General features: G+C 31.6%; 2 protein-coding genes across 4 annotated transcripts in view; one reads left to right on the top strand and one right to left on the bottom strand.

Moving 5' to 3' along the window:
- LOC118189876 (GPI ethanolamine phosphate transferase 1-like) overlaps positions 1-10,053 on the bottom strand; it is a 129,494-nt gene extending 119,441 nt beyond the window's left edge. For all 3 annotated transcript variants that reach the window (XR_015044162.1, XM_085827339.1, XM_085827344.1), the window contains exon 1: positions 9,653-10,053. Coding sequence is in view for 2 of the 3 variants with exons in the window: in XM_085827339.1 (XP_085683465.1) it covers positions 9,653-9,873 (221 nt within the window). In the remaining variant the exon portion in view is untranslated. The remainder of the gene's footprint in view (positions 1-9,652) is intronic.
- A 270-nt stretch (positions 10,054-10,323) lies between these two features.
- On the top strand, positions 10,324-11,490 carry l(2)k10201 (zinc finger protein 511 lethal (2) k10201). The gene has a single exon (XM_035376881.2). The coding sequence runs from the start codon at positions 10,452-10,454 to the stop codon at positions 11,151-11,153; it is 702 nt and encodes a 233-aa protein (XP_035232772.1). The 5' UTR covers positions 10,324-10,451; the 3' UTR covers positions 11,154-11,490.
- Positions 11,491-12,599: the final 1,109 nt, after the last annotated feature.

The raw sequence follows: 12,599 nt of genomic DNA, 5'->3' as shown, positions 1-12,599 counted from the left end.
AGGGGTGGTATATAAAATAATTTAAATTGTGAAAAAATGTTTCATAAACTATAACTTATGGAGACACAAAATTGAGACTTAAAAAAAATCTAGAGCGAAATCCTGAATTTTGAAAGCCGGTATATATTTTATATCGGTGCCCCTCTAAGACATTTTTTCTCAGGTAGCTGCAAATTGTTAATTTTTGTATTTTAACCTTTTGAAGACGGAATGGTCATTATAGTGGCCATAGAGTCCTCTGTTTGAAATGACGGGGTTGTCCACTTTAGTGGCCATGTCTTTTTAACCCATTTTACAGGCTGAAAGAGAAGGGTGAAATGTCAAATTTGATGTCCCTGGGGTTTTAACCAATTATCTCTTTCAAAGGCCTTTTTGTTAATAATCCGGTTTTTCCCAATTTTTCCCTTTTAGTTCTTGTAGCTACATAGCTACAGAATTCGCGATAACTGCGTTTGTAAATTGTAAAGAGAGCCTTGCGTTGCTTTAGAATATTGCATATTTTCATAAGTTTTTTAGGAATTATTTTGACATTTTTCAAGCAATATGCCAAAAAGGAAAAGAGGTCCAACTGAAGAAGAAATACGAAAACTTCTTCAAGAGCTTGATGATGAAATATATACACATACATATATCTGTATGTTTAATACACGTATGCATAAATCCACACGCAAACACATATATATAAATGCATATGTGTGCCTGTGTGTGTACATGTACGTGTCTGTATATATGTTATTCCCATTTAAGGGTATGCATGCTTTCCGCTTTATGTACATATCTGCACTTATACCATATTATATCAGTTCAGACATACATACTACATGGATATGTAGGTATACATTTTCATAAACAAATATAAATTCTTCCGTACATGTATACATGTACAAGCACTTTTTCTTACATTCTTATCAGTTCATTTTTAACAATTCTGTCTGTCTGTATTTCCATATATATCTGTTTATGTTGAAGTGACCTTCACACATGGAAGTTTAGTGTGATGGTACGGTTATTCAGACAAATCGCAAGAACATAAATATAAATTTTGTTTCAAAGAAACAATAGTAGTTTTACAATTTCAGTCTGAAACCTGGAAATCGTAAATATACTAAAACTAGTCAATCAGTTTAAAAGGTCATCTCTAGCCATTAGATTCCAGATGTACTATTGACATAAATGTCACAGGTACCTACGTATCAGTGTCTCGATTTCACGGTCGAATAATTTTGAAGTAAGATGTTCAGAATGGATTAGAGTAGTATTTGTGAAATTTCACTGTCCGTTGAGCTCCGAGGATGTAAAAGCTCTCAAATAACATACAAATTATTGTTCTAAGACAACACATGTTCCCCATCTGAATATCTGAACTTTGACCTTTTAAGTGATTGAATGCCTTTGTCATTCATTAGACATATATCTCAGCAACTACATTCAAAGGACAAATTCCTGGGGGCATACCTTGGGCACTCAGTTATGAAATAGTTTCAAAATGACAGCATAATGGCCAAGATGTTAATGAAACCAATGAATAGCTGCGAAATTTTCAATAAAAAATCTGATGTGTACACCACATGACTTCCTTGTACGGAATATTAAATTATACACATTTTTGTCTTGAATTTCATTTAAATTGATTGAATTGAATTAAATCTGCTTTGTTGACAGCGCATAAACCACAAGAGAATAAATGCACTCTTTAAAATTCACTATATTTGTTTACCATAACGACACTCTGAATGCACAAAATTTATATCATTTGAAGAATTATCGTTGCCACATGTTCTATTTAAATACTATAATAAAGCTAAAACGATGTATGAAAGAAATTAAGCAAACAAAACAGAAAAGAAACAGTTTTTCACAGACGATTTAGTATTTCTCATTAAATTAATTCAGTTCTCACTTCGCAACAAGGCAAAAATACATAAGAACTCAAAATATCTGCATTAAAAATTATGAAGTAAATCTTAAACACTTATTTCCTCGAAAAAATTCCAGAAAGGATAAAGCACGATTTAAAACGCAATAATAAATGAAGGCGTTATTTTTGTGTCGCGAAGCTTAGTCTCTCTAGATTGGCAAAAAATCTACAATTCTGCTGTTGCAAATGTAAACAAATATGTCCGCCATGTTATTTAAAACTTAACCGCACTTAAACAGCTTTTAAATTGTTGATAATTGTACAAATATTGCTTCCAGAATTACGAAAGGCATAAAAATCTTAACCAGAAGATAAAAACAACATAATTCAATCATTTTTAAAGCAAAAAATGTACAATTTACAAGCATATAAGAGTAAAGAAACTGAGATCACTGAGCCGGGTAACAGAGTGGATATATATATATAAATATATTTATATACATTTGGTGTGGCCGATTGCAAGCAAAATATGAGGTGCACATCTACATGTTATAGCAGTCCTATATACAAAATTTCAACGTTCTGAGGCTACTCGTTTTTGAGTTATGCGAGATACGTATGTACGTACATACGTTCGTACAGACGCCACGAAAAATTCTCTTCAGAATTAATTTAAAGCAGTTTTATAATTTTTGTGGAGGAAAAGAGTCTTTTATTCGGTCCTTACGTACAGATATTACGCAAAAACATCGTTAAATTGCATTCGATAGCGGTCAAAATGGATATTTTCGTTGAAACATGTTGCTTGAAACTTTTCGCGTTTACAATACTTCTTTTTTACTTCGTACAAGGAAGTAAAAAAGAGAAAAACAGTTAATTCAACTGTGTCAGTATAGATTTCGCATGACCTGACAATGAAGATTTTTTGAGTAACTGCAAGTAAAGATACTCGCTAATATATTGTAGAATTTAAATTCCACCATATAAAATATGCCGTCATGGTTGATGTCAAAGCTGCTACAAAGATAGCCTGGAGTTGAAACGAACTGGTTTAAACAATAGAGGAAATAGAAAAATTCACATGGAACGACGATTTCAAACAGGAGAGAATTTTGCTGACTGGGCACCTGAAATTATCTGGAAATTTCTCTTAATGTGCTAAATTATGTAGCATAATGTAGAATAACATAATACAGTATTGAAGACAACAACTAATTATCGTGTAACTTTCGTCCCACAGTTTTTGCAGACACTATGCATAACAAACAATTTTCCCTTCAATTTGAAAAACTCTTTGCACTAAGAAATTACCTAAATTTTGATACCTGAGTGAACACATTCCCTTAATAAGGCTGGGAATTTAGTTTTAGACAAGGAAAAAAAAAAAAAAAAAAAAAAAAAAAGACAAATGAAATTTACGTTTAATATAAAGATATGATAGAAATAATTATTGTAAGCATTTAGTAAAGACACATAGTTTTGCAGTGTAATTTTAAATTCAAACTAAAATTTTATAAAAACCTATAACATAAAAATGGCATTTTCTGCAATGGAGATTTACACATTTCCCAGTAGTCTCCATCCCGAACAACTGTAATATGAAATTTTCCCTCAGTGACGAAAAGCATCTTGAAGTCTGGTCACTAATCCCTACACTTCCCTTTCTTTTGCGACATACATGCTCCCCTCTGAGAATCCATTAAACTACACACAAGAATCTTTGTTGCAAATAGGAGGTGATTTCTTAAAAGGGGGAAAAGCATTCGGTGCAAGATTCCCCGTCCTTTCAAGGCTTTTACTGCTACCAAAGTTCCGGCCAAAATTAAATTAATTTTGCGTATTTTTTATTTGCATCTGTAGAGATGAGTGCTTGAATATAGTTATGCAAGTCTGAAGACAAAAACGTTTTTTAATTTTGGTAGAAATTAAAAATTTTAAAAATAAAATTTATGTTTTTTTGCACTTTGATGATACAACCCAGCTGAACATACTTATGTAAAATATGGGTAAAAAGCTTTTCAACTTGATTTAAATTCAATATTATTATTTTACAAAAAAAATTAGCAAATATACCATTGCATGTGTAAATCGTATCATGCTGTAACTGAACTAGTATAATATTACAAGCAGATGTAACTCAGCCGAAAATTTAAAAAATTGAAAAATGAAACACTACGACTCAGCTGAGAAATTATGTTGCGTTTTTGAAGTTATATTTTATGTTTTAGATAATATGTGAAAAAACCATGCTTCATGCTATGATACAAAGAATCGACCCCCCTCCACGCACACACACTTTAGATTATCAACGACTGTAAGGGTCCCTTTTTTATTTTTTGTAAATATAGGTTGTAATATATCTTTTTGTTCAGGAAGAAACGCCGTTAAACAATTTTATTATTTGATACATCTCAAAGCTCTTATTCCGATTTTCAACCGCTTTGGCTTCCTAGGGACTACTTTTCAACTTTTGGATAAATTTTAGTTTGCATCTAAAACAGGCCTTAGAAATATTTTTGCTACTTTTACCAACTGTGAAAATTTATTTCAGAAACAACCTATTTGTATCCTAGCCCAGAGGGCAAATTTCTCTTGTGTCTAGTCTTTTCTCTGAAATTAACAAAGAAGTCAAAAGAATTTCCCTAAAAAATAAAAGCATGCTTTCAAATCAGCAGTTTTTGTGATTACACTATGAGATGAACCTTAAGGGCTTTTCTATTTTAAGTGAGCTTTCCCATTGTCTGATCTTATCACACCACACAAAGGGAAGAAAGCGTAACTCCAGAATGACAAATTAGTTGTCAATCACCTCTTTTCATTTTCCTTGCATTCTAGAATTTTGGAAAACACGAAGCAACGGGTGTCTTTTGGGGGCTAACATGCCACAATTAACCCTCACAATTGTGTAAAGTTTTGACCTCAGATGGCAATTTTGAAATCAATGAGTCTTTCTCTCGGAAAAGGGATAAGTGCTGAAATAAAAATTTTAGCTAAACACAGACGAATGAAACTCAAGTTGAATAAACAAAGAATAAATGAAACTAATATACTTGTATTCAGTCCTAGCACAGGGTCAGTAAACTCCCCATCCCTTCATGAACCTAATATTGAATCCTAAACAATTAATTAATTAATCATAAAAATTATTACACCATAAAATGTTATAATAATAAAAAAATTCTGTTATGTCACAGAGTAGAAAAGGAGAAGACTGGTGCTGCCATCTATTGGCATGGTATCCTCAGTGTGGGCACCGGTATATATTACACATTGGTTTTAAAATTGTATAAATAATCTTCTGTTAATTATCACTTCTAACTGAAATGAAGTAAATATGTAAGATTCAGCAAGTGTATGTAAGATTCAGCAAGTGTATGTCATATATTTGCAGATTTTGAATTTTTTCTTCCCCTCCAATAAAATTTATGTTGAATCTTTGGATTATGGTAACTTGGCGATTTTTTGGCGAAACTTTGGCGAACAACCCTGCTACACAGCAACCTGCTAGTGTTTTTGGCTGATCTTTGGAATATGGTAACTGGTAGTTTGACGACATTTTGGAGGCGATAAAGGTTACTACCTAGGACTTTGGTAATAATGTGAGAAGTACTCAGTTCCGATTACGCATTATTTAGTGCGAGGGAAATGAGAGATCATGAGATATGTCATGTGACATTAATGGACGAATTACAGTTCTTTAATCGGAAAAGGGGGGGGAATTTGGAAAACTGTAGTACTATATTATTTTGTATTAAGCTTCATTCTGTGTTGTGAGAAATAGTGGAAGTGTGCGTGCCACGTAATGAAGATTAGGTAAGTTAGTATTTTTAATCATTTGAGGATAATTTTTTTATGCATTGTTCTAAATGTAAGAAGTAAATAAATTAATATGGTATTATTGGAAAATTGTTATTAGCTATGATTTAGTTTAAAGTAATTAGGATTGTAATCTAATTTTTATTAATTTAATGTATGTGCTTATTTATATTTTAAGTAGTGTTTTTTAATTTAATTATATTTTAATTTAATGATCGTGATTTTGTGAGTTATATGTTTGTAGTATTTTGGAATACGTTTGAGTAGAATACGTTGAGTATTTTCACGCATTTTCGTGAAATTTTTCTAATTTATGAGAAAAAAGCAGTGTATACGGATATAGTGAAGAGTGTGCGCAATGCCATTTTTGTGCAATTCTGGGATTTTTTTTTAAGTAAAAACAAGTCGACGTGTACATGGTTTAGTGATATTTTAATTAAATGATAGTTATTTTGTGAATTTTATGTTTGTAGGAATTTGGTATACGTTTCAGTTGAAGTAAACGTGCATGGAAGCAATTTAAATATTTGACACTAAGTATTTGTAACCATTTGTAATGTTTGCGGTATGAATTCATTGGTGACGTTTATAATATAATAGATAATTTAAAGGTAAAAGTTTTTGGATATTTTATTTATTTTATACGTGGAAGTGTTTAATTTTTGGAAAGGGTATATACTTTTTCGCGATCAGGTAATTTCATATATGTTCTTTTTACCGGATTTAAAGATTCACAAAATTTTCATGCATTTTCGTGAAATTTTTTTAATTTATGAGAAAAAAGCAGTGTACATGGATATAGTGAAGGGTGTGCGCAATGCCATTTTTGTGCAATTCTGGGATTTTTTTTAAGTAAAAATAAGTCGACATGTACATGGTTTAGTGATATTTTAATTAAATGATAGTTATTTTGTGAATTTTATGTTTGTAGGAATTTGGTATACGTTTCAGTTGAAGTAAGACTGTATGGAAATAATTTAAATATTTGACACTAAGTATTTGTAACCATTTGTAATGCTTGCGGTATGAATTCATTGGTGACGTTTATAATATAATAGATAATTTAAAGGTAAAAGTTTTTGGATATTTTATTTATTTTATACATGGAAATGTTCATCCTTGGAAAGGGTATATACTTTTTCGCGATCAGGTAATTTCATATATGTGCTTTTTACCGAGTTTAAAGATTCACAGAATTTTTTTGCATTTTCGTGCAAATTTTTGTAATTTATGAGAAAATAGCAGTGTAGATGGATAAAGTTAAGAGTGTGTGCAATGCCATTTTTGTGCAATTCTGGGATTTTTTTTAAGTAAAAATAAGTCGACGTGTAAATGGTTTATGTGTATGTGCTATTCGAAAAAACGTGCAAGGAGTTTGCGATTGTGCCCTTTTTCCCAATTTTGCAGTTAATATTTGTCATGATTAAGCAGTTTTGTTACATAAAATTTCTAGCATAAGTGTAATTCAGCTAGTAGATTGTTGGAAAAAGTGTTCAGTAAATGAAAAGAAACATGTCTTTACTTCATGAAAACAAAATGGCAGCGGAAAAAAATAAATAAATAAATGAATAAAAAATAGAGGGTTGCTGTAGCAGAGTTGGTTGCCAAATTTTCGCCAAAAAATCGCCAAGTTACCATAATTCAAAGATCAACCGTGTTTTTTTTTTGGACACCATTTTGTTTTCAGAAACTAAAGGCCTTTTTTTTTTACTCAACATTTTTTCCAACAATCTGCTAGCCGAATTACGCTTATGCTAGAATCTTTATTGAACAAAAGTGCTTAATCATGATGAAGATTAGGTGCGAAATTGGGAGAAAGTTTAGAATCGCCCACTGCTTGCCGCATTTTTAAGAATTGCATATACACGGTATCCATGTGCACGTCGACCTATTTTCACTTAAAAAAACATCCCAGAATTGCACAAAAATGGCATTGCGCATACTCTTGACTTTATCCATGTACACATCGACCTATTTTCACTTAAAAAGTCAAAGAAAATTGACAAAAATCCAATCTTCTTACTCTTGTAAAAAGCGCCAAACAAATAAGTGGGCGATTCTGCACTTTAGCAGCAAAATTGTTTCTAAGTGCTTATTAGCTAAAGTCCTGATTGGAATTTTCCGGAAAATGTCACATTACACGTCTCATGATCTCTCATTTCTCCGAGACAAAATAATCTGTGATTCGAACTGTGTACTTCTCAGATTATTGCTAAGTCCTAGCTAGTAACCTTTATCGCTTTACCAAAATGTCGCCAAACTACCTGTTACGGCTGTATTGTTAGGCGAATCATCTTTCCCACTTTTCCCTACACTAGGACAGATGCACATGTGGAAGAAACCTGCACAAGCGTATGATTGTGATTGTCTCTTTCCAACCGTCAAGCATACAGTGGAACCATCACAATATGGTTTTCTGCTTGCCCGACTGTATCCCAGCAAAGAAGGATCACTGGGAAGAAGAATTAAGAAGTTTTAGTTGACCAAGTCCCTCCTGTGATGCAAACTTTGTTTCCTGCAGGAGACAGAATTTTCCAGGATGATAATGGTCCTATTCTTATGGCAAGACTTGTCCAATCATGGTTTGATGAACACGAGGATAAGGGAAACATCTACCTTAGCTTACGCAGTCTCCCGACCTCAATATGATGGAACCATGATTGTCTGTTTTAGAACGCTCAATCCAGAATCAATATCCTCCACCAGCATCTCTCCTGGAACTTTCACAACATCTTTAGGAAGATTGGTACAATTTCTCAACACACTATTCAGCACTTTTATGATTCCAGGCGAATCTAAGCTGTATTACACACCAAAGGCGGTCATCGGCCATATTCATATATTCCTTATAAATCTAGTATTCATTATTTTGACAACCACCTGTATCCATTAAGTAAAAAAGACGGTTAATCTTTAGATTATGGTATCTTGATGATTTTTTGGCGAAAATTTGGCGACCAACCCTGCTACAGCAACCTCCTAGTTTTTTTTTTTTATGCCATTTTGTTTTCACGAAGTAAAGCCATTTTTTTTTTTTTTTTTTAACTCAACATTTTTTTCCAACAATCTGCTAGCCGAATTACACTTATACTAGAACTTTTATGGAACCAAAGTGCTTAATCATGATGAAGATTAGGTGCGAAATTGGAAGAAAGTGCAGAATCGCCCACTGCTTGCTGCATTTTTAAGAATTGCACATACACGGTATCCATGTATACGTCAACCTATTTTCACTTTAAAAAAAAAATCCCAGAATTGCACAAAAATGGCATTGCGCACACTCTTGACTTTATCCATGTACACTGCTAAAGTCCTAGCTAGTAACCTTTATCGCCTAACCAAAATGTCGCCAAACTACCTGCTACCATATTCCAAAGATTAGACAAAATGACATTCATTTTTCAATTTAATGACACCTCTCAGAACATGTATAAGTTTTTCTTGATGAAATATAAGGGTAATACACATACTTTACATACTGTATTTAATAACTGCCAACTATCCACAATAAAATAACTATTGTAATCAGAGCCAGATTTAGACTAATGCCCTAAGCTATTTGAGAAATGGGGGGCCCTTTATAAGTTTGTTATAATATATTTTAATACTATTTATACTATATTTTAATTTTGGGGAGGCCTTAAGCTATAGCTTGTGCAGCTTATATGTAAATCTGGCCCTGACTGTAATTCAAATAACATGAGCTGAACAATTCTTTTTTAGTTTGCACTTTATAATAAATTTTTCTATTTAACTACTTCAAGGCGATTAAGATAAAATTTATGATTTATATTAACTGTATAGTTCCTCTTTTATTATTCAGGAAGAAAATATTTTCACAAATCAAAATGTTTCTTGTGTGACATAATTTATTGTTGTTGATTTCTATCAAATTATTAAAGGCAATACACTTACATCACTATTATTTATTGTAAAAATGAAGCATTAATAATAAAAAAATACTTAAAACGAGCTCACCTCAAGTAAGGTGCATTCGTTTCACCTTGAGCATTAACTTCGAATAATTTATCAGCTCTTAAACCATCAGCAACTATTAAAACAAGCCTTTTAGCTGGTGGTGGCAGTGGTGTTGAATAAGGAGTCATTCCATGAATAATTGGAGATTTAAAATAAACATCGACTACAGAATACAAAAATATGGTATGAATTATAACACCAAGAAAGCCGAAAAGAATCATTATTATAGCAAGAAACTTATATTTAAAACAAAATAAGCTATATCGAATAAAGTTAATAACATAAGTATTTAAAAATAAATGTAATGAGAAGTTCAGCTTTCTCAAAGCTAAATTTTTCAACTACAAACAGAATTTATGAATTACACCGCCAAAACTACGGTACAAGACACGCTGCACTGCTTCAGATAACACTTCTGCTGAAACAGAAAAAGTCTGGTTTTGGAATAAAAGAAGAAATATTAAACAATGTGGCTCTGCTAGCAACAAAATATTTTACGTGAAATATTTGAAAATTCGGTTTCATTTTAATATTTATCATTAAAATGTATTTTAATATGAGATTACAATATAAAAACAAAATAATTGAGTATTTACATGAACATGTTTTATGATACCGACGTAAAGTTTGTTTAAAATGTGTGATGCTTTTCCATTCATTTGCTGTTTCGTCTTTGGCAACGAACTTTTACAAAGCGGGTATTTAATAAAGAATATTTATTATTGAAGTTAGAGATTTAATAGATTCGAAAGTTCCTTTTTTTTATTTTACGACTTGTAAGAGTTTTCTAATTTCTAGTATGGCATGTATAACTACTGACAAGGATTTTATGACACTATTTTCAATACCATTTGAACCGAAGAAGATTATTTTTTCGCCAAATAGTGAATTTTTCCAAGACGGTAATACTGTTTGTAAACTTAGAGAAAAATTACTCGCAGTTGATATTGATAATGAAGATCTACTTCACATTTCACATCCCGAATTTCGATGTGGCGAATCAGGATGTAGAGTTGCGTTTACAAATGTTCATGAATATGAAATTCATTATCGTAGTGCTCATTGTCTTGTTTGCAGTGAATGCAAAAAAACATTTCCGAATTACAACTTGCTAGATATTCATATTCAAGAAAAGCACGATTCTTATTTCAGTGCAGCAAAGGAAAAGAATCGTGCTCAGTGTTCATGTTTTATTGAAGGTTGTAATGAAGCATTCATCACATCTGAAATGCGAAATGAACATGTAATTAAAGCTCATAATTATCCTCCCAATTTCAAATATCAGCCATTGAAAACGGCTACCAGTGATCACGAAAAAATGGATTTATCACAAGAAGATACTTTTAAATCTACGAATTCACTTCCGAGTGGAACTTCGAAATCTTCAGTCCCTCGTAGAATATGTTTCGGACGTGGTTTACAGCCGACATTTATGAGGCAAAGTAAAAAACATGCATCATCTCGCGATATTACAATGAAAGAATTATCAGATGCCTTGTAATAATTTCCATGACGTGTGAAAATTTATATTCTCTTAGGAAGCACTTCCGACTGATCATAATGCTTTTTACAATTTAGAGAATTTTATATGCTAACAAGTGATATGAAAGAAGTTGAGGATTGTTACTAATATCTAAAAATTGGTACCAAAAGTTTAATCCCTAATTGTTGCATTTTATTATAAAATGCAGCACGCATATTTTTTTTGTTATTCTCATATATATAAAAGAGTATCTTGGATTGTGGAATTGGAAATAATAAGGTTCATTATTATCATTTATTTATTTTAAGCTGAATTTCTTGGTAACTAGTGATAATAAATCAGCTTTCAAAACAGATTCAGTTCCTTGATTATTTGTTGTTAAATTGTGCCTGTATGTTTATTTAACATTAACTTTCTATAGGTTTGTATAAAATTAGAAATGAAAGTATTTTGGGTTGATCTTTACAATATGGTAACTGGTAGTTTGGCGACATTTTGGAGGCGATAAAGGTTACTACCTGGGACCTTGGTAATAATGTGAGCAGTACTCAGTTCCGATTACGCATTATTTTGCGTGAGGGAAATGAGAGATCATGGGATATGTCATGTGATATTAATGGACGAATTACGGTTCTTTAATCGGAAAAGGGGGGAAATCGGGAAAAAATGTGGAAATTTTGTATTTAGCTTTATTCTGTGTTGTGTGAAACAGTGTTGTTTAATTTTTGGATCCCATGGCCCTAACTAAAGTGAATTCGAAATGGGTATTTAGGCATTGTGATAAAGAGAAGTTTGCTTTTTATTTAGCGGAGGAAGTATGGAGGAAAAATTCGCAGAAAAAATCTTTCAATAATTTTATTGAATGAATTAGAAAAGTGTATCCGCCACGTAATCAAGATTCTGAAGAAGATTAGGTAAGTTAGTATTTTTAATTATTTGAGGATATTATTTTTATGCATTGTTCTAAATGTAAGGTGGAAAGCAATTTGGTATTATTGGGAAAATTGTTATTAGCAATGATTTAGTTTAAAGTAATTAGGATTGTAAGGTAATTTTTATTAATTTAATGTATGTGCTCATTTATATTTTAAGTAGTGTTTTAAATTTAATTATATTTTAATGAAATGATAGTTATTTTGTGAATTTTATGTTTGTAGGAATTTGGTATACGTTTTAGTTGAAGTAAACGTGCATGGAAATAATTTAAATATTTGATACTAAGTATTTGTAATGCTTGCGGTATGAATTCGTTGGTGACGTGTATAATGTAATACATGATTTAGAGGTAAAAGTTTTTGGATATTTTATTTATTTTATATGTGGAAATGTTCACATTTGTAAAGGGTAAATACTTTTTCGCGATCAGGTAATTTCATATATGTTCTTTTTACCGGGTTTAAAGATTGAGAAAATTGTCATGTATTTTCGTGAAATTTTTCTAATTTATGAGAAAAAAGCAGTGTA

This window comes from Stegodyphus dumicola, chromosome 1 (assembly GCF_044657685.1).
Source record: "Stegodyphus dumicola isolate Sdum_Otavi_A_Nest chromosome 1, ASM4465768v1".
NCBI lineage: Eukaryota > Metazoa > Arthropoda > Arachnida > Araneae > Eresidae > Stegodyphus > Stegodyphus dumicola.
Note: the sequence above shows the minus strand (reverse complement) of the source record. Positions and strands in the feature narration are given on the sequence as shown.